Genomic DNA, 27,331 nt, shown 5'->3' with positions numbered 1-27,331 from the left:
AAATGTTACTCAAACTTCTAATTTTATGTACCTTGTTTCAACCCAAACACTGCTCTTAAGTTGTCCATTCTCAAGATATGTCCCATGTTTGTTAAGAATTTCAGACACAACACATACACATTAGCAAATCTAGTATTCATCATGAAGTTGCCTAGAAAATCCTGTTTTACATATGAATCAGGCTTTCACTAGAAATTAGTATAAGCCATAATGACTAATCTTACATAATGCATTTGTTTATTTTCTTCTGAAAAGTCAGATCTTATATTTCCTTGATGCTAAAACCTTATAAAACATTTCTTGCTGTCTTTTTTTCCTCTGTGCTTAGCTTAACACAATGCATGCCCTATAACAGTGTCTCTGAGCCTTTAACTAAAAATTAACTTTTAAAACATGAAAAAATAAATTAGGATGTCTCATCTTCATTTTTTATTGTTTTCAGCACCGAGTCTTCTCCCAAAATTTTACATAGCTCATTGAGTCTCTGCTGCATTTTGGGAATTCCAGCTAGCTGAGATTCTAGCTTTTGTTTTTCTTCACTTAGTGTTAAACGAATAGCAGTGTCCAATTGTTCAAAGCGCCAACCTCCTTCACCATCAAACTGTAATAAATGAGTGTGGTATTTCCTGCATAATCAAAATGAAATAATATTATTAGCAATAATTACAAAAAGCCATTTTAGTTATAAATTTATCATTCTAATTGATATCCAAAGGCAAATTTTAAGTAAGGTGCCTATTTTACATTTGATTTTCAAGAATCCCTCAAGAGGTAAAATATTGTGATTTTTTTACTCCAAAAGTCATTAGTCTAGCCTCTAGGAAATTCTATTGCTTGTATTAAATTAATTTTATATTGTGAATATACGTGAATTGCAAAGGAAGACATACTGTTGCATCTACTTATATTCATAGCCCAGTATGAATAAATATCAAAGCATACTTAGAATGGGAATAAGGAAAGGAAGCAGAGGGAAGAAAGTAAAAAATTTAAAGGCTATTAAAAAATAACTAAGAAAAATAAAGGAAATAAAATACCAATTCATTAGTACACTATCCTTTGGGAATGAGTTAGTCAACATAAGTAAAAATTTCTCAAAAATTAAAGTTTTAAAACATTTTAAAAAATGAACTGATAGAAATCTTCAGCTATCAATACTTCCATGCTTTCATATAATTTAATCTCTTTTCTCATGGCTCAAGTTCATAATTAGGAACTTCAGAGAGGTATAGAGATGACTTTATTGATGAGACAGAAGGCAGTTCACCTTCTCCTAAATGAAGGCTAAGGTCACCAATCTCTGACAGAGCTGTCCTTGCATGGCTGAGCCACTGCATTTTGTCACTATGCTGAAGAGGCACATGTTCTTATGTGTCCTCAGTTTTTTCTCTTACAGTTTTTCTCACTTCTTGCTCTCTTTTAAGCTCTCATCAGTCATTATTTACTATGATCAGTGGGGGTATATCAAGTAGCTTTTACCTCCATTTTTTTTTTTTTTTTTTTTTTTTTGCGGTATGCGGGCCTCTCACTGTTGTGGCCTCCCCCGTTGCGGAGCACAGGCTCCGGACGCGCAGGCTCCGGACGCGCAGGCTCAGCGGCCATGGCTCACGGGCCCAGCCGCTCCACGGCATATGGGATCCTCCCAGACCGGGGCACGAACCCGTATCCCCTGCATCGGCAGGCGGACTCTCAACCACTTGCGCCACCAGGGAGGCCCCTACCTCCATTTTTAAACTGAGATATGATTCATATACCATAAATTCATCCTTTTAAAATGTATAATTCAATGATTTTTGGTATATTTACAAGCTCATGCAACCATCAGCACTATCCAATTCCAGAATATTTTCTTCACCCCAAAAAGAAACCTCATACACATTAGCAGTCCCTCCCAATTTCTCCTGCGAACCACCAATCTCCTTTATGACTCTATGGATTTTTCTGTTCTGGACATTTCATATATATGTACTCATATAAAATGTGGCTTTTTGTGACTGACTTCTTCCACCCAACAAAATGATTTCAAAGTTCATCTAGTTGTAGTGGTTGTACTTCATTCATTTTTATGGCTGAATAATATTCCATTGTATTACACATTTTATCCATTCACCAATTGATAGAAATTTGGGTTTCATCCTATTTTGTTTGGGTGGTTTTAACATGCTGTAAGATGGGGAAACTAAACTAAGTTAAACTATGTCTAAAAGAGTAAATATCACTCTCAAGCTGAAGGCTGAAGTTCACATGTTTGATAACATATGACTGAGATTAATCTTTTCCATATTCTTTTGAGTAACTAGGGTTTTAAGTTTTCCAAAAATTTGACCTCACAATGGGTGGTACCTCACAAAAATTAAATTGAAAACAATGTATTCCTAAATCAAGGGAAAAAATTTAAATGTGACAAAAGTGTTATTAAAATATGAGAGCTAAAACAAAAGTAATGGAAAAACAAAAGAAGGATGGTGATAAGAGAAATAATAGTAAAAAAATCATTTTGTTTATTTCATTCTCAACTTCTCTTGGGCTTTCCTAACCTTGGGTCTACAACCAGGAACAATTTTAGAACACAGTAGTTCAGAACTTGAGCAACTTCCATCTTCAATTTATATTGGAGGTTTGGCTCATCACTCTGGTCCTATAACATTATTTGGTTTTTACATGGGGGAAGAAACTGTATAGGTGTTTCATGACCTGATATTCAAAGGTGTGTTCTATATTATGGGCTAAAATAATATTTCAGAGTTTATCTTAGTCAGGGGAATTTAAAAGAAACTACTATTTTAACAGAGCCTCATTGGAAATAATCTGCAGACATTCTACACAAATAAGATAAAGCACTGGATAGTGATAATTATAAAATTGTAATTATATTCAGGAATCAGATAATTTAATAAGCTTCTATAATTTTTGACCTCTTCTGATACTGGTATTGATTTTCATCTTTACAATCAACAATTACCCATTTGTTGTTATGGAGGAAAATATAATACATATTTTCCTCTTCTGAAATCTTTTCAGGGAAAATAAGAATTTCATGTAGGAAGAAAGGATAATCAGAAATAATAGATTTCTACAACCTAAAATGACTAAACTATTTCATAAAGCAGAACTAATGCGCTTTTCAGTTTACGGGGAAATATACTATGGGTAGCTGCAATTAAAAACATGTTTTTCTTGTTAGAAAGTATAAAATTTGATTTTATTATTTGTTTAAAAAATTGTCCACTACCTACCTATTTGAATGGACAAAATCCAGAATACTGACAACACCAAATGTAAAGCTGTGGACCAATAGGAACTCTCTTTCATTGCTGGTGGTAATGAAAAATGGTAGAGCTACTTTGGAAGACAGTTTTGCAGTTTCTTACAAAACTAAACATACTCTTAACAGTATGATCCAGTAACTGAATGCCTTGATATTTACCCAAAGGACTTGAGAGAACTCATGTCTGCACAAAAACCTGCATATGAATGTTTATAACAGCTTTATTCATAATTGCTAAAACTTGGAGGCAACCAAATGTCCTTCAGTAGGTGAATGGATAAACAAACTGTGACATCAAAACAGTGGAATATCATTCAGCACTAAAAAGAAATGAGCTAGCAAGCCTTGAAAAGACATGGAGGAAAATTAAATGACTATCATCACCAAGTTAAAGAAACCAATTTGAAAGGCCACATACTGTATGGTTCCAGGTATATGACATTCTGGAAAAGGAAAAACTGTGGAAACATTAAAGATGAGTGGTTTCTAGGAGTTGGGGAAGGAGGGATAAATAAGCAGAGCACAGAGGATTCTTAGAGCAGTGAAAATATTCTACATAATACTATAATGATAGATACATGTAATTATAAATTTGTCCAAACCCATAGACTGAACAACACTAAGTGAACCCTAATGTAAATTATGGACTTTGGATGATAATGATATGTCAGTATAGGTTCATCAATTGTAACAATTATACCACTCTGGTGGGGGATGTTGATAATGAGGGAGGCTATGCATGTTTGGGCAGAGAGTATAAGGCATATTTCTGTTCCTTTCAATTTTTTGTGAACCTAAAACTAAAAAAAGGTCTTAAAAACAACAACAACAACAAAAACCTCTTTGTTCTTAAATTAAGAAAAAAATGGCTGAATATGCTTCCAGTGCCTCTTTAGGCTACTTGAATAGGAAATAAATGACAGGAAGGCATAATAACCCATTGATAGAAGTCATAAAAACACCAGGACTAAGAGCCAGAAAGGACTCAAGAGTTCTTCTGGCCTGGTTCCTCAGGCATATGTCATGACTGTCTTAAACCAGTTCCTGTTGGTTTTATCCAAGGGGAAATCAGAGCAATCACACTCATTGACATGGACTCTACCTCATCCTGGACTAGATACAGACTGCCTCTGGGGAGACTGGCAAATCAGGGTCCTATCACTCCAGATGCTAATTAATTCTTTAACAACAGAGAGACAAACTACAAAATTCCATAGAAAGGGTCACTTCATGAAATCCTCTATTTTTAGGTAAACTATCTGAGGAAAGAAAAATATGAAAAATCTGAATGTTTAAATAAAGTGTGAAATAGATTATTATCTTCTCTATAGAAGTAGAATTCAGTCAAAGAGGTTTGAACAGTTAAAGCCTGATCTACATGGAATGCTCAGCTTACTCACAATTTTAGTCTAGGTTTGAAGTCATGTACATAATGACAGCTTTGGCATATATGTGATCAGCCAAAGCATATAGAGTCCATTATATAGTTACTAACATGTCAAAGGAAAAGATTTTGATTTATGAAATAGAAATGCGAATGTAGAGTAGAACGCAGGGTGAATGAAAAAGTGTTTTTATGATTTATACATGAGATACACTTTGAGCTCCTTATAATACATAGAGCAATATAGTAGAGTATAGGGAGTATGATCATAGTAAATTATTTTTCTCATTTTTCTAGCTCTCAGTTTCTTCATCTGTATCATGGGAATAATTAGACTACCTATACTCTATAGTGTTATTATTAGGCTTAAATAAAATGAGCTTGGAATAGAATAGGTGCTGAATCGGCATTAGCAACTATTATTATGATGATGAATCAATAAAAAAGTAGGGGAATGATAAAAATGGTATCATAATTTTTTAAAAAGGGGAAATACCATTAGGTTTTTTTTTTTTCTCCTGCCCATTTTTGGATTGGGTTGTTTGTTTTTTTAATATTGAGCTGCATGAGCTGTTTATATATTTGGAGATTAATCCTTTGTCCACTGATTCATTTGCAAATTTTTTCACCCATTCTCAAGGTTGTCTTTTTGTCTTGTTTGTAGTTTCCTTTGGTTTACAAAAATTTTAAGTTTCATTAGGTCCCATTTGTTAATTTTTCTTTTTATTTCTATTACTCTAGGAGGTGGATCAAAAAAGATCTTGCTGTGATTTATGTCAGAGTGTTCTTCCTATGTTTTCCTCTAAGAGTTTTACAGTGTCCGGTCTTACATTTAGGTCTCTAATCCATTTTGAGTTTATTTTTGTGTATGGTGTTAGGGAGTCTTCTAATTTCATTCTTTTACATGTAGCTGTACAGTTTTCCCAGCACCACTTATTAAAGAGACAGTCTTTTCTCCATTGTATATCCTTGCCTCTTTTGCCATAGATTTGTTGACCATGGGTGGGTGGATTTACCTCTGGGCTTTCTATCTTGTTCCATTGATCTATATTTCTGTTTTTCTGCCAGTGTCATATTGTCTTGATTACTGTAGCTTTGAGGTATAACCTGAAGTCAAGGAGTATGATTCCTACAGCTCTGTTTTTTCCCCTCAAGACTGTCTTGTCTATTCCGGGTCTTTTGTGTCTCCATAGAAATTTTAAGATTTTTTTTGTTCTAGTTCCATTAAAAATACCATTGGTAATTTGATAGGGAATGCATTGAATCTGTAGATTGCTTTGGATAGTACAGTCATGTTCACAATATTGATTTTTCCAATCTAAGAACATGGTATATCTCTCCATCTGTTTGTATCATTTTTAATTTCTTTCAGCTGTGTCTTATAGTTTTCTGCATACAGGTCTTTTGTCTCCCTAGGTAGGTTTATTCTTAGGTATTTTATTCTTTTTGTTGCAATGGTAAATGGGAGTGTTTCCTTAATTTCTCTTTCAGATTTTTCATCGTTAGTATATAGGAATGCAAGAGATTTCTGTGAATTAATTTTGTATCCTGGTTCTTTACCAAATTCATTGATTAGCTCTAGTAATTTTCTGGTGGTATCTTTAGGATTCTCTATGTATAGTATCATGTCATCTGCAAAGAGTGACAGTTTTACTTCTTCTTTTCCAATTTGTATTCCTTTTATTTCTTTTTCTTCTCTGATTGCCATGGCTAGGACTTCCAAAACTATGTTGAAAAGTACTGGTGAGAGTGGACATCCTTGTCTTGTTTCTGATCTTACAGGAAATGTTTTCAGTTTTTCAACATTGAGGATGATGCTGGCTGTGGGTTTGTCATATATGGCCTTTATTATGTTGAGGTAGGTTCCCTCTATGCCCACTTTCTGGAGAGTTTTTATCATAAATGGATGTTGAATTTTGTCAAAAGATTTTTCTGCATCTATTGAGATAATCATATGGTTTTTCTTCTTCAATTTGTTAATATGGTATATCACATTGACTGATTTGCGTATATTGAAGAATCCTTGCATCCCTGGGATAAATCCCACTTGCTCATGGTGTATGATACTTTTAATGTGCTGTTGGATTCTGTTTGCTAGTATTTTGCTGAGGATTTTTTTTTTCTTTTTTGTGGTACACGGGCCTCTCCTGTTGTGGCCTATCCCATTGTGGAGCACAGGCTCTGGACGTGCAGGCTCAGTGGCCATGGCTCAGGGGCCCAGCCACTCCATGGCATATGGGATCTTCCCGGACCAGGGCATGAACCCATGTCCCCTGCATCGACAGGTGGACTCTCAACCACTGCGCCACCAGGGAAGCCCTGTTGAGGATTTTTGCATCTACGTTCATCAGTGATATTGGTCTGTAATTTTCTTTTTTTGTAGTATCTTTGTCTGGTTTTGGTATCAGGGTGATGGTGGCCTCATAGAAAGTGTTTGGGAGTGTTCTTTCCTCTGCAATTTTTTGGAAGAGTTTGAGAAGGATGGGTGTTAGCTCTTCTCTAAATGTTTGATAGAATTCACCTGTGACACCATCTGGTCCTGGGCTTTTGTTTGTTGGAAGATTTTTAATCACAGTCTTAATTTCAGTGCTTGTGATCAGTCTGCTCATATTTTCTGTTTCTTCCTGGTTCAGTCTTGGAAGGTTATACCTTTCTAAGAATTTGTCCATTTCTTCCAGGTTGTCCATTTTATTGGCATAGAGTTGCTTATACTAGTCTTTTGGGATGCTTTGTACTTCTGCAGTGTCAGTTGTAACTTATCCTTTTTCATTTCTAATTTTATTGATTTGAGTCCTCTCCCTCTTTTTCTTGATGAGTCTGCCTAATGGTTTATCAATTTTGTTTATCTTCTCAAGGGACCAGTTTTTAGTTTTATTGATTTTTGCTACTGTCTTCTTTGTTTCTATTTCATTTATTTCTGCTGTGATATTTATGATTTCTTTCCTTCTACTAACTTTGGGTTTTTTTTTGTTCTTCTGTCTCTAGTTTCTTTAGGTGTAAGGTTAGATTGTTTATTTGAGATGTTTGTTGTTTCTTGAGGTCGTATTGTATTGTTATAAACTTCCATCTTAGAACTGCTTTTGCTGCATCCCATAGGTTTTGGATCATCGTATTTTCAATGTCATTTCACCTTAGGTATTTTATGATTTCCTCTTTGATTTCTTCAGTGATCTCTTGGTTATTTAGTAATGTATTGTTTAGCCTCTATGTGTTTGTGTTTTTTGTGGTTTTTTCCCTGTAATTTATTTTTAATCTCATACAATTGTGGTCAGAAATGATGCTTGATATGATTTCAATTTTCTTAAATTTACTGAGGCTTGATTTGTGACCCAAGATGTGATCTATTCTGGAGAATGTTCCGTGCACACGTGAGAAGAAAGTGTAATCTGCTGTTTTTGGATGGAATGTCCTATAAATATCAGTTAAATCTATCTGGTGTATTGTGTCATTTAAAACTTCTGTTTCCTTATTTATTTTCATTTTGGATGATCTATCCATTAGTGTAAGTGAGGTGTTAAAGTCCCTCACTATTATTGTGTTACTGTCCATTTCCTCTTTTTAGAGCTGTTAGTAGTTGCCTTATGTATTGAGATGCTCCTATGTTGGGTGCATATATAGTTATAATTGTTATATCTTCTTCTTGGATTGATCCCTTGATCATTATGTAGTGTCCTTCCTTGTCTCTTGTAACATTCTTTATTTTAAAGTCTATTTTATCTGAGTATTGCTACTCCAGCTTTCTTTTGATTTCCATTTGCATGGAATATCTTTTTACACCCTCTCACTTTCAGGCTGTACATGTCCCTAGGTCTGAAGTGGGTCTCTTGTAGACAGCGTATATGTGGGTCTTGTTTTTGTATCCATTCAGCGAGCCTGTGTCTTTTGGTTGGAGCATTTAATCCATTCATGTTTAAGGTAATTATTGATGTATAAGTTCCTATTACCATTTTCTTAATTGTTTTGGGTTGTTTTTGCAGTTCCTTTTCCTCTCTTGTGTTTCCCACTTAGAGAAGTTCCTTTAGCATTTGTTGTAGAGCTGGTTTGGTTTGGTGGTGTTGAATTCTCTTAGCTTTTGCTTGTCTGTAAAGCTTTTGATTTCTCCATCGAATCTGAATGAGATCATTGCCAGGTAGAGTAATCTTGGTTGTAGGTTATTCCCTTTCATCACTTTAAATATGTCATGCCACTCCCTTCTGGCTTGTAGAGTTTCTGTTGAGAAATCAGCTGTTAAACTTATGGGAGTTCCCCTGTATGTTATTTGTCGTTTTTCCCTTGCTGCTTTCAATATTTTTTCTTTGTCTTTAATTTTTTCCAATTTGACTATTATGTGTCTCAGAGTGTTTATCATTAGGTTTATCCTGTATGGGACTCTCTCAGCTTCCTGGACTTGGGTGGCTATTTCTTTTCCCATGTTATAGAAGTTTTTGACTATAATCTCTTCAGATATTTTCTCGGGTCCTTTCACTCTCTCTTCTCCTTCTGGGACCCCTGTAATGCGAATATTGTTGCGTTTAATGTTGTCCCAGAGGTCTCTTAAGCTGTCTTCATTTCTTTTCATTCTTTTTTCTTTATTCTGTTCCTCAGCAGTGAATTCCACCATTCTGTCTTCCAGCTCACTTATCCCTTCTTCTGCCTCAGTTATTCTGCTATTGCTTCCTTCTAGTGTATTTTTCATTTCAGTTATTGTACTGGTCGTCTCTGTTTGTTTGTTCTTTAATTTTTCTAGGTCTTGTGAAGCATTTCTTGCATCTTCTCGATCTTTGTCTCCATTGTTTTTCCGAGGTCCTGGATCATCTTCACTATCATTATTCTGAATTCTTTTTCTGGAAGGTTGCCTATCTCCACTTCATTTCATTGTTTTTCTGGGGTTTTATCTTGTTCCTTCATCTGGTACATAGCCCTCTGCTTTTTCATCTTGTCTATCTGTCTGTGAACGTGGTTTTGTGTTCCACAGGCTGCAGGACTATAGTTCTTCTTGCCTCTGCTGTCTGCCCTCTGGTGGATGAGGCTATCTAAGAGGCTTGTGCAAGTTTCCTGATGGGAGGGCCCATTAGGTTTTATGAAATATTATTTATAAAACAGTTTTGTTCATTTTTCCTTAAAACAAAGCAAAAAACCCCACACTTTTTCTTTCCTGTGCTTTCTCCAACTTAATCATTTGGAGGGATATCAAGTTGTGATATTTTTTTTCCTGGATTTTTAAAAAAGAACTAAAAAGGTGATGTAAATTATATAAATATGTTCTTTCCCAGTGTATGCTATAGAATAATGACTGTTTCAGTTTTAAAAAAATCAGTGGATTTTTCTACTTCCTTTCAGAATTATTGGAGTGTGATGATAATTTTCAAAAAATTCATTGTTAAAATGTTAGGTTTGGGGTACCTTTTGTTCTTCCATTACTTTTATTTTAGCTCTCATATTTTAATAGCAGTATTTTCACATTTCAATTTTTCCCTTGACATGGAAATACATTGTTTTCAATTTAATTTTGGTAAGGTCCCACCCATTGGGTGGTCAAATTTTTGGAAACCTTAAAACCCTAAACATAGTTACTCAGAAGTATACAGAAAAGATCACTAATCTCTGTCATATGTTATCAAATACATGAACTTCATCCTTTAGCTTGAGAGTGATTTTACTCTTTTAGACATAGTTTAACGTTAACAGAAATACAGGCAGAAAATAACTGAAATGTCTTATGCTCTATAGTAAAAAGTTTGGCAAAGTTATTCTTTCAGAAATATAAAAAAATCATCTATCATAAATGAGCATTGGAAACACTTACCAAAGAGAAGGCCTGTGTGTTATAGAAAGTAAGGAAATTCCAGCCCCTTTTGCAGCCTGAAATATCTTTCCTTCAACATCAATGCTGACAGCGCTGGTGCATTCATCCAGCAATGCATATTTTGGTCTTAAAATAAGCACAAATAGATTAAAATTTTTCATTTTGAATTGTAAATCTTTCTTTGGGCAATATGAGCTGCAATGTTAACAATTTTAAAGGAGAAAAAGATAAAAATGACAATATTAAAGGTGATAAATAATAAAACAAAAAAGCAGTCATTACCCCTCTTCAGACTAGAATTTCATATTCTTCTTAGATTTTACTTTTTAAATTAATTTTTATTGGAGTATAGTTGCTTTACAATGTTGTGTTAGTTTCTACTGTACAGCAAAGTCAATCAGCCATATGTATACATATATCCCCTCTTTTTTGGATCTCCTTCCCATTTAGGTCACTACAGAGCACTGAGCAGAGTTTCTTGAGCTACACAGTAGGTTCTCATTAGTTATCTATTTTATACATAGTATCAATAATATATATATGTCAATCCCAATCTCCCAATTTATCCCATGCCCCTTTCCCCCTTGGTGTCCATATATTTGTTCTCTACATCTCTTCTTAGATTTTAAAATAGATTTTTTGATTCCTGCTCATAATACAATATGCTTTATTGCAGATGGGTGAATCATGAATATGAGGCAGAGGAAAAATGAGACAGCTTACTGAATGCACTTTCCTGCAGCATGCAGGTTCATTCTTGGTGACAAGGTTCTGACTAATTAACACAAAAAATACATTACACATAGTAGCTAACTATCAAACAGGTCACAACCCTGTTGGCAAACATTTATTGAGAAGATAATTTTATGAACAATGTGAGTACCTAATCACAATTAATGGAATTTAATTGATCCAAGACCCTGCAAAAGTAAGTACGTTTAATCTGACAAATTTAGAGTAGGCATTTAACCTAGTAACTTTGAGACCATTTTCTTAAGGAAAAAAATCAGTAAATATTTTTCTGATTATACTCAACAATTTTTTTTTCCTAGCTCAATTTTTACTCTGGAAATGATTGTTTACTACTATCAGAGGCACCTATCATTTGCCACCATTTCCTTCTGATAACTCTCTCCCTTTCATTTTTACCCCACAGCTCTTTATCTTTTTTCCCTTTCTCTGTCTTCTTTCAAGACTGTCTGGACTTATTTGGTACTCAGTAGCATGACTTAGTTTTGTTAATGGGACCAAAGGTCAACTCATGCACTGTCATTTATTGTTTATTTCAAGGTTGAAAATCAGTACCAAGTATTTACCAGGACAACTTCCTCTGAAGAAATTCTGATATTTTAGAATAAATGACAATGAAAGTCCAGGACAAGATGGCTTCACAGGAGAATTCTACCAAACATACAAAGAAGAACTTACACTGATCCATCCCAAACTCTTCCAAAAAGTTGAAGAGAACACTCCCAAAGACATTCTAATGAAGCCACCATCACTGTGATACCAAAAGCAGACAAAGACATCACCAAAAAAGAAAATTACAGGCCAACAACTTTGGTGAATGTAGACACAAAAATTCGCAAAAAAATTAGCAAACCAAATCTTACAACACATAAAAAAGATCATACACCACAACCAAATGGGATTCATCCCAAGTTCACAAGGACGGTTCAACATAAGCAAATCAATCGATGCGATACACCACATCAGCAAAAGAAAAGATAAAACCACATGATCATATTGAAAAATGCAGAAAGAGCATTTGACAAAAGTTAACATCCATTCATGATAAAAACTCTTACCAAAGTGGGTAAAGAGGGAACATATCTCCACATAATAGAAGCTAGTTATGACAAACCCACAGCCAATATAACACTCAACAGTGAAAAGCTGAAAGCCTTCCCACGAAAATCTGGAACAAGATAAGGATGCCCACTCTCCCTCTTCTATTCAATATAGTATTGGAAGTCCTAGCTATAGCAAGCAGGCAAGAAAAAGAAATAAAAGGTATCCAAATTGGAGGAGAAGAACTGAAATGAATTCAGCAAGGTAGCAGGTTACAAGATTAATATACAGAAATGGGTTGTATTTTTTACACTAACAATGAAATATCAGAAGGGAATGCAAAAAAACAATCCCTTTCAAAATCACAGCAAAAAATAAAATAAAATAAGATACTCAGGAATAAACTTCACCAGGAAGTGAAAGACTTATATGCTGAGAACTACAAAACACTAATAAAGGAAATTGAAGATAATTCAAAGAAATGGAAAGGTATCCCACGTTCTTTACTGTTAAAATGGCCATAGTACACAAAGCAATCTACAGATTTAATGTGATCCCTAACAAATTACCCATGACATTTTTCACAGAACTAGATCAAATAATTCTAAAATTTATATGGAACCCTGGAAGACCCAGAATTGCCAAACAATCCTGAGGAAGAAGAACAGAGCAGGGGGCATAACCCTCTCAGACTTCAGACAATATTACAAAGCTACGGTAATCAAAACAGTGTGGTATTGGCACAAAAACAGACATATGGATCAATGGAACAGAGAGCCCAGAAATAAACCCACACGCTTATGGACAATTAATCTTTGACAAAGGAGGCAAGTATACACAACGGGGAAAAGACAGTCTCTTCAGCAAGTGGTATTGGGAAAGTTGGACAGCTGCATGTAAATAAATGGAATTAGAACACACCCTCACACCAAAAATAAACTCAAAATGGCTTAAAAACTTAAATATAAGGCAAGACACCATAAAACTCCTAAAAGAGAACACAGGCAAAACATTCTCTGACATAAATTGTACCAATGTTTTCTTAGTTCAATGTCCCAAGGCAATAGAAATAAAAGCAAAAATAAACAAATGGGACCTAATCAAACTTGTAAGCTTTTGCACAGCAAAGGAAACCATAAGCAAAATGAAAAGACAACCTATAGACTGGGAGAAACTGTTTGAAAATGATGTGACTGACAAGGGCTTAATTTGCAAAATATACAAACAGCTCTTACAATTCAATAAAAGCAACAATAAAAAAAAAACCCAATTGAAAAATGGGCAGAAGACCTAAATAGACAATTCTCCAAATAAAACATACATATAGCCAAAAGGCACATGGAAATATGCTCATCATTGCTAATTATTAGAGAAATGCAAATCAAAACTACAATGTGGTACCACCTCACACCAGTCAGAATGGCCATCATCAAAAAGTCTACAAATAGGGCCTCCCTGGTGGCGCAAGTGGTTGAGAGTCCGCCTGCCGATGCAGGGGATACGGGTTCGTGCCCCGGTCTGGGAGGATCCCATATGCCGCGGAGCAGCTGGGCCCGTGAGCCATGGCCGCTGAGCCTGCGCGTCCGGAGCCTGTGCTCCGCAACGGGGGAGGCCACAACAGTGAGAGGCCCGCATACCGCAAAAAAAAAAAAAAAAAAAGTCTACAAATAATAAATGCTGGAGAGGTTGTGAAGAAAAGGGAACCATTTTACACTGTTGGTAAGAATGTAAATTGTTACAGCCACTATGGAAAAGAGTATTAAGTTTCCTCAAAAAAACTAAAAATAGAGTTGCCATATGATCCAGCAATCCCACTCCTGTGCATATACCCAGATAAAGCTATAAGTTGCAAAGATGCATGCACTCCTATGTTCATAGCAGCACTATTTACAATAGCCAAGACATGGAAGAAATCTAAATGTCCATCGACAGATGAATGGATAAAAATGAGTATACACACACACACACACACACACACATACACACACACACACACATACAGACTGAAATATTACTCAGCCATAAAAAAGAATGAAATAAGGTCATGTGCAGCAACATGATGCAACTAGAGCTATCATATGGATATGATATATGGAATCTAAAATATGACACAAATGAACCTATCTGTGAAACAAACAGACTCATGGACATAGAGAACAGACTTATGGTTGCCAAGGGGGAGGGGGTTGGGGGAGGGATAGAGTGGGAGGTTGGGGTTAGCAGATGTAAGCTATTATATATGGAACGGATTAAGAAAAAGATCCTACTGTATAGCACAGAGAACTGTGTTCAGTATCCTATGACAAACCATAGGAGAGGAATTTTTAAAAAAAGAATGTGTGTGTGTGTATATATATATATATATATATGTAATATATTTATAACCAAATCACTTTGCTGTACAGGAATAATTAACACAACATTGTAAATCAACTATAATTCAATAAAAAATACATTGTAAAAAATAAAATAAATGACAATGAAAAGACACAAATTGAAACCAGTATTAATTTCACATTCAGCATAAATAATTATTTAGCACTGCAAACTGTTTTTCTATGATGGACTTGCTTATCAATAAGGTCCTGTTACCTACTGGTGGGGGGGAGGTATAGTCAGGGATAATAGATACAGGAGTCAAAGCCAACTTTAACACTCCATTTTACTTTAATATCAGCTCTCTATGCAAAGAATTAAAAGATCACTGCAGGTGCCCCTTGACAACAGAAATAGTTTTGTGGGTTAGCTTTTGGTTACTGTTGTGGTTTAAGTATTAAGCATTATTTCTTTGTCTCAGAGTTGATTTCTGTTTGTGGATTATTTTCATAAGTGGAAATGAGGGAGAAGAAAAGGAAGTATAAAACAGAGAGGTTGGTAGTAAAATTTTCCTTTTTCTATAAATCCCTTTTCAGTAATTAATTTACTTATTGTATTGTATTTATTTTTTAGAGTGCATTGAGCTAAACAGAAGAGATGCCATTTTAGAATTAGAAAAATAGTATATTTCTTACCATCCATTGTTATAGCAACCCCTAGCCTATCAGATGTAAGATGTATCAAACACTTTGTTTACTTGGTGAGACAGGCTGTGAGTGTGTGTGTGTGTCTGTGTGTGCACATATGTAAATATATTAAGCAATGGTTGTATGCTGAAACTGATATAATGAAGTAAAACATTAGATAACATTGTTTCTCAGATTTTCCTTCCATTCTCTTTTGGTGCATCATCAGAAGAGTGAGTCTTGAGAAGGATCTAGTCTATCCACCATAAGAAGGGACTTTTCTGGTGATTCTTTAAACATTAAAATTAAAATCCTCTTGGTCAAGGCCTGTTGGACCAGAGTGGCTTGGCACAACCATGTGGCTCATAGGGTCTTGGTGCTCTGGCCGGGTGTCAGGCCTGAGTGTCTGAGGTGGAAGAGCTGAGTTCAGGACACTGGACCACCAGAGAGCTCCAGGCCCCACATGATATCAGTTGGTGAAAGCACTCCCAGAGATCTCCATATAAATGCTAACACCCAGCTCCACTCAAGGACCAGCAAGCTCCAGTGCTGGACACCACATGCCAAATAAATAGCAAGAGAGGAACACAACCCCACCCATTAGCAGAGAGACTGCCTAAAATCATAATAACTTCACAGACATACGAAAACACATCACTGGACGTGGTCCTGCCCACCAGAAAGACAAGATGCAGCCTCATCCACCAGAACACAGGCACCAGTCCCCTCCAACAGGAAGCCTACACAATCCACTGAACAAACCTTACCCACTGGGGGAAGGCAACAAAAACAATGGAAACTATGAACCTGCAGCCTATGAAAAGGAGACACCAAACACAGTAAGTTAAGCAAAATGAGAAGACAGAGAAATATGCAGCAGATGAAGGAGCGAGGTAAAAACCCACCAGACCAAACAAATGAAGAGGAAATAGGGAGTCTACCTAAAAAAGGATTCAAACTAATGACAGTAAAGATGATGCAAAATCTTGGAAAAAGAATGGAGAAAATAAATAAAAGAAACGTTTAACAAGGACCTAGAAGAACTAAAGAGCAACCAAACAATGATGAACAACACAATAAATGAAATAAAAAATTCTCTAGAAGGAATCAATAGCAGAATAACTGAGGCAGAAGAATGGATAAGTGACCTGAAATATAAAATAGTGGAAATAACTACTGCAGAGCAGAATAAAGAAAAAAGAATGAAAAGAATAGAGGACAGTATCAGAGACCTCTGGGACAACATGAAACACACCAACATTCTAACTATAGGGGTCCCAGAAGTAGAAGAGAAGAAGAGATATTCTTCTTCAAATATTCAAAATATTTGAAGACATTAAAGTTGAAAACTACCCTAATATGGGAAAGGAAATTGTCAATCAAGTCCAGGAGGTGCAGAGAGTCCCATACAGGATAAATCCAATGAGAAACACGCCAAGATACATATTAATCAAACTATCAAAAACTACATACAAAGAAAAAATATTAAAAGCAGCAAGGGACAAGCAACAAATAACATACAAGGGAATCCCCATAAGGTTAACAGCTGATCTTTCAGCATAAACTCTGCAAGCCAGAAGGGAGAGGCAGGACATATTTAAAGTAATGAAAGGGAAAAACCTACAACCCAGATTACTTTACCCAGCATGGATCTCATTCAGATTTGACAGAGGAATTAAAAGCTTTACAGACAAGGAAAAGCTAAGAGAATTCAGCACCACCAAACCAGCAATACAGTAAATGTTAAAGGAAATTCTCTAGGAAGGAAACACAAGAGAAGGAAAAGACGGGCAAAACCCAACCCAAAACAATTAAGAATATGGTAAGAGGAACATACATATCGATAACTACCTTAAATGTAAATGGATTAAATCCTCCAACCAAAAGACATAGACAGGTTGAATGGAAACAGAAACAAAACCCATATATATGCTGTGTACAAGAGACCCACTTGAGACCTAGGGACATGTACAGACTGAAACTGAGGGGATGGAAAGAGATATTCTATGCAAATGGAAATCAAAAGAAAGCTGGAGTAGCAATTCTCATAACAGACAAAAAAAGATTTTAAAATAAAGACAAGAGACAAAGAAGGACAATACATAATGATCACGGGATCAATCAAAGAAGAATACAACGATAGTAAATACTAAAGCACCCAACATAGGAGCACCTCAATATATAAGACAAATGCTAACAGCTGTAAAAGGGGAAATCGACAGTAACCCAGTAATAGTAAGGGACTTTGACACCTCACTTTCACCTATGGACAGATCATCCAAAATGAAAATAGATAAGGAAACATAAGCTTTAAAGGACACATTAAAGAAGATGGACTTAATTGATATTTACAGGACATTCCATCCAAAACAACAGAATACAATTTCTTTTCAAGTGCTCATGGAACATTCTCCAGGATAGATCATATCTTGGGTCACAAATCAAGCCTCTGTAAATTTAAGAAAATTGAAATCATAGCAAATATTTTTTCTGACCACAACGCTATGAGACTACATATCAATTATAGGAAAAAAAACTGTCAAAAATACAAACATATGGAGGCTGAACAATGCACTACTAAATAACCAAGTGATCACTGAAGAAATCAAAGAGGTAATCAAAAAATACCTAGAAACAAATGACAATGAAAACACGACGGCCCACAAAAGACCTGTATGCAGAGAATTAAAGACATTGATGAAAGAAATTAAAGATGATACAAATAGATGGAGAGATATACCATATTCTTGGATTGGAAGAATCAATATTGTGAAAATGACTCTACTACCCAAAGCAATCTACAGATTCAATGCAATCCCTATCAAACTACCTCTGGCATTTTTCACAGAACTAGAACAAAAAATTTCACAATTTGTATGGAAACACAAAAGACCCCAAATAGCCAAAGCAATCTTGAGAATGAAAAACGGAGCTGGAGCAATCAGGCTCCCTGACTTCAGACTACACTACAAAGCTACAGTAATCAAGACAGTATGGTACTGGCACAAAAACAGAAAGATAGATCAATGGAACAGGATAGAAAGCCCAGAGATAAAACCACGCACTTATGGTCACCTTATCTTTGATAAAGGACACAAGAGTGTACAGTGGAGAAAGGACAGTCTCTGCAATAAGTGGTGCTGGGAAAACGGGACAGGTACATGTAAAAGTATGAGATTAGAACACTCCCCAACACCATGCACAACAAAAAGCTCAAAATGGATTAAAGACCTAAATGTAAGACTGGACACTATAAAACTCTTAGAGGAAAACGTAGGCAGAACACTCTATGACATAAATCGCAGCAAGATCCTTTTTGACCCACCTCCTAGAGAAATGGAAATAAAAACAAAAATAAACAAATGGGACCTAATGAAACTTCAAAGCTTTTGCACAGCAAAGGAAACCATAAACAAGACCAAAAGAAAACCCTCAGAATGGGAGAAAATATTTGCAAATGAAGCAACTGACAAAGGATTAATCTCCAAAATTTACAAGCAGCACATGCAGCTCATGCAGCTCAATAACAAAAAAACAAACAAACCAATCCAAAAATGGGCAGAAGACCTAAATAGACATTTCTCCAAAGAAGATATACAGACTGCCAACAAACACATGAAAGAATGCTCAACATCATTAATCATTAGAGAAATGCAAATCAAAACTACAATGAGATATCATCTCAAACCAGTCAGAATGGCCATCATCAAAAAATCTAGAAACAATAAACGCTGGAGAGGGTGTGGAGAAAAGGGAACACTCTTGCACTGCTGGTGGGAATGTGAATTGGTACAGCCACTATGGAGAACAGTATGGAGGTTCCTTAAAAAACTACAAATAGAACTACCATATGACCCAGCAATCCCACTACTGGGCATATACCCTGAGAAAACCATAATTTAAAAAGAGTCATGTACCAAAATGTTAATTGCAGCTCTATTTACAATAGCCAGGAGATGGAAGCAACCTATGTGTCCATCATCAGATGAATGGATAAAGAAGATGTGGCACATATATTCAATGGAATATTACTCAGCCATAAAAAGAAACGAAATTGAGCTATCTGTAGTGTGGTGGATGGACGTAGAGTCTGTCATACAGAGTGAAGTAAGTCAGAAAGAGAAAGACAAATACCATATGCTAACACATATATATGGATTCTATGAAAAAAAAAGTCATGAAGAACCCAGGGGTAAGATGGGAATAAAGACACAGACCTACTAGAGAATGGACTTGAGGATATGGGGAGGGGGAAGTGTAAGCTGTGACGAAGTGAGAGAATGGCATGGACATATATACACTACCAAATGTAAAATAGATAGCTAGTGGGAAGCAGCGCATAGCCCAGGGAGATCAGCTCGGTGCTTTGTGACCACCTAGAGGGGTGGGATAGGGAGGGTGGGAGGGAGGGAGATGCAAGAGGGAAAAGATATGGGAACATATGTATATTTATAACTGATTCACTTTGTTATAAAGCAGAAACTAACACAGCATTGTACAGCAATTATACTCCAATAAAGATTAAAAAGAAAAAAAACACGACAGCCCAAAAGCTATGGGCTGCAGCAAAAGCAGTTCTAAGAGGGAAGTTTATAGCAATACAATCCTACCTCAGGGAACAAGAAACATCTTAAATAAACAACCTAACCTATCACCTAAAGGAATTAGAGAAAGAAGAACAAATAAACCCAAAAGTTAGCAGAAGGAAAGAAATCACATACATCAGATCAGAAATAAATGCAAAAGAAATGAAGGAAACAGTAGCAAAGATCAATAAAAGTAAAAGCTGGTTCTTTGAGAAGATATACAAAATTGATAAACCATTAGCCAGACTCATCAAGAAAAAGAGGGATAAGACTCAAATCAATCAACAGAATTGGAAATGAAACAGAGAAGTAACAACTGACACTGCAGAAATAAAAAAGGTCATGAGAAATTACTACAAGCAACTATATGCCAATAAAATGGACAACCTGTAAGAAATGAACAAGTTCTTAGGAGAGCACAACCTTCTGAGACTGAACCAGGAAGAAACAGAAAATATGAACAGCCCAATCACAAGCACTTGAAATTGAAACTGTGATTAAAAATCTTCCAAGAAACAAAAGGCCGAGACCAGATGAGTTCACAGGTGAATTCTATCAAACATTTAGAGAAGAGCTAACATCTATTCTCCTCAAACTCTTCCAAAATATAGCAGAGGGAGGAACACTCTCAAACTCATTCCACGAGGCCACCATCACCCTGATATCAATACCAGACAAAGATGTCACAAAACAAGAAAACTATAGGCCAACATCACTGATGAACATAGATGCTAAAATCTTCAACAAAATACTAGCAAACAGAATCCAACAGCACATTAAAAGGATCATACACCATGATCAGGTGGGGTTTATCCCAGGGATGCAAGGATTCTTCAATATATATAATTAATCAATGTGATACACCATATTAACAAATTGAAGAAGAAAAACCATATGATCATCTCAATAGACGCAGAAAAAGCTTTCAACAAAATTCAACACCCATTTATGATTAAAACCCTTCAGAATGTAGGCATAGAGGGAAATTACCTCATCATAATAAAGACCATATATGACAAACCCACAGCAAACATTGTTCCCAATGGTGGAAAAATTAAAACAATTTCCACTAATATCAGGAACAACACAAGATGCCCACTCTCACCATTATTATTCAACATAGTTTTGGAAGTATTAGCCACAGCAATCAGAGAAGAAAAAGAAATAAAAGGAATCCAAATCAGTAAAGAAGAAGTAAAACTGTCACTGTTTTCAGATGACATGACCCTATACATAGAGAATCCTAAAGATGATACCAGAAAACTAGAAGGAGTAATCAGTGAATTTGGTAAAATAGCAGGATACAAATGAATGCACAGAAATCTCTTGCATTCCTATACACTAATGTTGAAAAATATGAAAGAGAAATTAAGGATACACTCCCATTTACCACTGCAACAAAAAGAATAAAGTATCTAGGAATATACCTACCTAAGGAGACAGAAGACCTATATGCAGAAAACTATAAGACACTGATGAAAGGAATTAAAGATGATACAAATAGATGGAGAGATGTACCATGTTCTTGGATTGGAAGAGTAAACATTGTGAAAATGACTATACTACCTAAAGCAATCTACAGATTCAAGGCAATCTCTATCAAACTACCAATGGCATTTTTCACAGAACTAGAACAAAAAATTTCACAATTTGTATGGAAACACAAAAGACCCCCAATAGCCAAAGCAATCTTGAGAAAGAAAAACGAAGCTGGAGGAATCAGGCTCCCTGACTTCAGACTATACTACAAAGCTACAGTATTCAAAACCGTATGGTGCTGGCAGAGAACTGGAACTATAGATCAATGGAACAGGATAGAAAGCCCAGAGATAAACCCACACACATATGGTCACCTTATCTTTGATAAAGGAGGCAGGAATGTACAGTGGAGAAAAGACAGTCTCTTCAATAAGTGGTGCTGGGAAAACTGGAAAGCCAAATGTAAAAGAATGAAATTAGAACACTCCTTAACACCAAACACAAAAATAAACTCAAAATGTATTAAAGACCTAAATGTAAGTCCAGACACTATAAAACTCTTAGAGGAAAACACAGGCAGAACACTCTATGACATAAATCACGGCAAGATACTTTTTGACCCACCACCTAGAGAAATGGAAATAAAAACAAAAATAAACAAATGGGACCTAATTAAACTTAAAAGGTTTTGCATATCAAAGGAAGCCATAAACATGACAAAAAGACAGCCCTCAGAATGGAAGAAAATATTTGCAAATGAAGCAACTGACAAAGGATGAATCTCCAAAATATACAAGCAGCTAATGTAGCTCAATATCGAAAAAAAAACCAACCCCATTCACACATGGGCAGAAGCCCTAAATAGACATTTCTCCAAAGAAGATATAAAGATTGCCAACAAACACATGAAAGAATGCTCACCATCACTAATTATTAGGGAATGCAAAATCAAAATTACAATGATGTATCACCTTACACCAGTCAGAATGGTCATCATCAAAAAATCTACAAACAGTAAGTACTGGAGAGGGTGTGTAGAAAAGGGAACCCTCTTGCACTGTTGGTGGGAATGTAAATTGATACAGCCACTATGGAGAACAGTATGGAGTTCCTTAAAAAACTAAAAATAGAACTACCATACTACCCAGCAATCCCACTACTGGGCATACACCCTGAGAAAACCATACTTCAAAAAGAGTCATGTACCACAATGTTCATTGCAGCACTATCTAGAATAGCCATGACATGGAAGCAATCTAAGTGTCCATTGACAGATGAATGGTTAAAGAAGATGTGTCATATATATACAATGAAATATTACTCAGCCATAAAATGAAATGAAGTTGTGTTATATGTAGCAAGGTGGATGGACCTAGAGTCTGTCATACAGAGTGAAGTAAGTCAGAAAGAGAAAGACAAATACCATATGCTAACACATATATATGGAATCTAAAAAAAAAAGCAGAACAGGAATAAAGATGCAGATGTAGAGAATGGACTTGAGGACACAGGGAAGGGGAAAGGTAAGCTGGGATGAAGTGAGAGAGTGGCATGGACATATATATACTACCAACTGTAAAGTAGATAGGTAGTGGGAAGCAACTGCATAGCACAGGGAGATCAGCTCGGTGCTTTGTGTCCACCTAGAGGGGTGGGTTAGGGAAGGTGGAAGGAGACGCAAGAGGGAGGGGATATCAGGATATATGTATACGTATAACTGATTCACTTTGTTATACAGCAGAAACTAGCACAACATTGTAAAGAATTATACTCCAATGAAGTTGTTTAAAAAAAGCAAAAAGTACCCCCCAAAAATAAAAATAATAAAATTAGTAATCCTTTAAAAAAAATTAAAATCCTCTCAAAAAGAGTATACAACTTTGATACTTAATACTCCTTGCCAAAGTTCTCCATTTTAGTTAGCTCAAGTGTTCCACATTACAGCTCAAATCTTGTTATTAACCCTTTGAGAATGAGGGGAGGCACTTTCTCATTATTATACTTTTCCTTCACTCGATTTTTAAAAATTTTTACTTTAAAAAATTTATTTACTTTTGGGTGCACTGGGTCTTTGTTGGTGTGTGTGGGCTTCCTCTAGTTGTGGTGACCTGGGGCTACTCTTTGTTGCAGTGTGTGGGCTTCTCATTGCGGTTGTTTCTCTTGTTGTGGAGCACAGGCTCTAGGCCTACAGGATTCAGTAGTTGTGGCAGGTGGGCTCAGTAGTTGTGGCTTGCAGGCTCTAGAGGGTAGGCTTGTAGTGCACGGGCTTATTTGCTCCACGGCATGTGGGATCTTCCCACACCAGGGCTCGAACCCGTGTCCCCTGCATTGGCGGGTGGATTATTAACCACTGTGCCACCAGGGAAGCCCTATTTTTACTTTTTATTGAAGTATAGTTGATTTACAATGTTGTGTTGATCATTGCTGCACAGCAAAGTGATTCAGATACACACACACACACACACACTTCACACACTTTTTTTTCCCCCTTCAGCCACACTGCGTGGCATGTGGGATCTTAGTTCCTTGACCAGGGATCAAACCCGCACCCCGTGCATTGGAAGCATGGAGTCTTAACCACTGGACTGCCAGGGAAGTCCCTATACATTTTTTTTTTTTTTTTTTTTTTTTGCAGTATGCGGGCCTCTCCCGTTGCGGAGCACAGGCTCCGGACACGTAGGCCCAGAGGCCACGGCTCACGGGCCCAGCTGCTCCGTGGCATGTGGGATCTTCCCGGACTGGGGCACAAACCCGCGTCCCCTGCATTGGCAGGCAGATTCTTAACCACTGCGCCATCAGGAAAGCCCCTATACATTCTTTTTTGATATTGGTTTTCATTATGGTTTATCACAGGATATTGAGTACAGTTCTCTGTGCTATATAGTAGGCCCTTGTTGTTTATCCATTCTATATATAAAGCTTACATCTGCTAATCCCAACTTCCCACTCCATCGCTCCCCCAAGCCCCTCCCCGTTGGCAACTATCAGTCTGTTCTGTCTGTGAGTCTGTTTCCATTTCATAGAGGAGTTCATTTGTGTGATATTTTGGATTTCACATATAAATGATATCACGTGGTACTTGTCTTTCTCTTTCTGACTTACTTCCCTTAGTATGATAATCTCTAGTTGTATCCATGTTGCTGCAAATGGCATTATTTCGTTCTTTTTTATGGCTGAGCAGTATTCCATTATATATATGTACCACATCTTCTTTATCCATTCATCTGTTGATGGACATTTAGGTTGTTTCCATGTCTTGGCTATTGTGAATAGTGCTGCTATCAACATAGGGGTTCATGTATCTTTTTGAATTATAGTTTTGTCCAGATATATGCCCAGGAGTGGGATTGCTGAATCATATGGTAATTCTATTTTTATTTTTCTGAGGAACCTCCATACTGTTTTCCACAGTGGCTGCACCAACTTACGTTCCCACCAACAGTGCAGGTCCTCCTTCACCGGATTTAGCATTTCTATTTCATTTTATTTTCTTCTCAATAAATTTTGCTTTTCAACTTGCTCATCTTCCCTCATCTTTCTGTGGAGCACTAAATTCTTTCCACTGTTATAACTTTATTTTTATTCAGTATCACATTATATCCAAAATATTTTAGATACAAAAGTTTCAAGTATTTATTTTAAGTTATAGGTACTTAAAATCTCTTTAGGTTAGCATCTTTTATTAATGCCTGTTGTTTTTTCTTACAGAGCTTATCTTATTAACACACTGACATAGTGAGAAATTTATGATCATACCTTACATTCCATTATATTACATTTCACCAATTATGCTGGGGATCATATTACTGAGTATTTATGGATGAGGCTCAAACAGATTCAGGGTAATAGTTGGTGACAGCTAGTCATAAACGTCGCACTGTAAAGTTTACTCTTGAATCTCACCAAATCATCTCAAAAAGGTCATTCTAAAATGCACTTCACTAAAAATTCTGAGTTCACAAATTTTGGTGCATACTTTTTTAGCTTGCCGTATTCTTGAACTAACTGTGTCGTTATTACAAATACCATGTTATTACACAATATTTTTTCACTAATAAAATCCAGGTATAACACAAAATCATACATATTTGTATGATTTAATTTATATGAAATTGTAGAACAGGAGAAGTAATTTATGAGGATAGAAATCAGAACAGAAATTGTCTACAGAGAGATTTGCCTGGAAAGGGGCATGAGAGACTTTCTATGGTGATGGAAACATACTTTATGTTAATTGGGATATTGGTTACATAATGTATATACATTTGTCAAAAGTCATAGAATTGTATACTTAAATACATTTATGTATTTGGTACATAAATGTTATAATAATAATAACACTAATGATAATACTAATAAATAAACCCTGGCTAGCTATTACATAATAGTACACATAATAGCATACAAAATAAAAAGAGAGATATAGGGAATTCCCTGGCAGTCCAGTGGTTAGGACTCTGTGCTTTCACTGCCATGGGCCTGGGTTCGATCCTTGGTCAGGGAACTAAGATCCTTCAAGCCGTGTGGTGTGGCCAAAAAAAAAGAAGAGGGATATAAACTGCAGTATACTGTATGAAAGTAGTTACATTAAAAAATAACAACCAACTTTTGTATCCAAAATAGAGAAAAAAACTATACCAAACTTTTATGTGTTACAGGTAGTACAGGTAGTACAGGTAGTGAGACAACAGATTTTTTCTTATTTTTACTTATCTAATTTTCTACTTTTATAAAATAAACATATAATTATATTTAATAAAGTTGTTTAAATTATTTTTAATGATAAATATTTTATGTTATATTCTTACCAAAAAGGCTGACCCTAAATATAATCAAGGTTTTAGCTCTAATTTCCAGTTTACAAGACAAATAGGAGATTGAGGAAAGAGGTAAAGGGATCTCATGAGGAAGGAATCAGATCAATATAGAAAGGACAACATTCTTACAGGACAACTGACCCAGTTTCTTTAACAAGTCAATGGCATAAAAGATGGGGGAAGGGGACAGAGGCAGGGAGAAGAAGAGACTCTTTAAATTAAAAAATAATTAAGAGATATATAACAACAAAATTCAGTATATAAAATTTGTTTGCATCTTGGTTTGAACAAACCAAGTATAAAAAGATATTTTTGAGACAATCAGGGAAAATGAATATGAACCAGGTATTAAATGATTTTAAATGATTATGATCAAATTTTTAGTTATGATTATGACATATTATGTAAGAAAATATCCCAATATTTCAGAGACTGATGCCAAAGTATTTAATGAAAAAATTCCATGGTTTTGGATTTGCTTTAAAATGCTTCATAAATAAAAAATAGATAAATGAAGTGCTGTATTAAATCAGTGTGATGAGAATATGGGGTTCATCTTACAATTTTCTCTTCTTTGATGAAGTTGTAATGGTTTTTCCATAATAAAAGATTTTTTAAAAAATTGGTAGCCATCTTGTTGCTAAGTGTTTAATGAAGCTTACTTGATAATTTTTTTTGTGTGGTTTTTATCAGCTTTTAAATGTTCCCTATGAAATTATTATTGCTTCCACTGGAGCTTCTTCAAGAGTATGGCATATGGGGCCTCCCTGGTGGTGCAAGTGGTTAAGAGTCCGCCTACCGATGCAGGGGATACGGGTTCGTGCCCCGGTCTGGGAGGATCCCATATGCCGCGGAGCAGCTGGGCCCGTGAGCCATGGCCGCTGGGCCTGCGCATCCGGAGCCTGTGCTCCGCAACGGGAGAGGCCACAACAGTGAGAGGCCCACATACCGCAAAAAGAAAAAAATAAATAAATAAAAAAAGAGTATGGCATATGCCCCAGCTTATGGTCTATTCAGGCATTCATGTACATAACTCTTGGGCTTTTTTGCCCAAGATATAAGTATTAAAAGTGAGTAACAACTCAGGTTTTCATTACCAGAGGCCTAATGTAAAAAAAAAAAAAAAAAAAAGGGAATTTATTTTTCACAGAAGAATAGGACAAAAAAGAAGAATAAATCAGAAGAGCTTTAATACTTCTTTCCAATGTCTTATGTTTGG

The 27,331-nt window shown here is 35.9% G+C and overlaps 1 protein-coding gene across 4 annotated transcripts in view; it reads right to left on the bottom strand.

Annotated features, from left to right (window-relative positions):
• Positions 1-406: 406 nt before the first annotated feature.
• Positions 407-27,331, bottom strand: part of ABCD2 (ATP binding cassette subfamily D member 2) — an 87,492-nt gene continuing 60,567 nt past the window's right edge. For 3 of the 4 annotated variants that reach the window (XM_060113239.1, XM_060113240.1, XM_060113242.1), the window contains 2 exons: positions 10,438-10,563; positions 407-626 (listed from right to left, as the gene is read on the bottom strand). In XM_060113239.1, coding sequence (XP_059969222.1) covers positions 407-626; positions 10,438-10,563 — 346 coding nt within the window. The remainder of the gene's footprint in view (positions 627-10,437; positions 10,564-27,331) is intronic. The other variant, XM_060113241.1, reaches the window with a different exon arrangement.

This window comes from Mesoplodon densirostris, chromosome 11 (assembly GCF_025265405.1).
Source record: "Mesoplodon densirostris isolate mMesDen1 chromosome 11, mMesDen1 primary haplotype, whole genome shotgun sequence".
NCBI classification, from domain to species: Eukaryota; Metazoa; Chordata; class Mammalia; order Artiodactyla; family Ziphiidae; genus Mesoplodon; species Mesoplodon densirostris.
The sequence above is the reverse complement of the archived record's forward strand: the minus strand, read 5'-3'. Positions and strand labels throughout refer to the sequence as shown.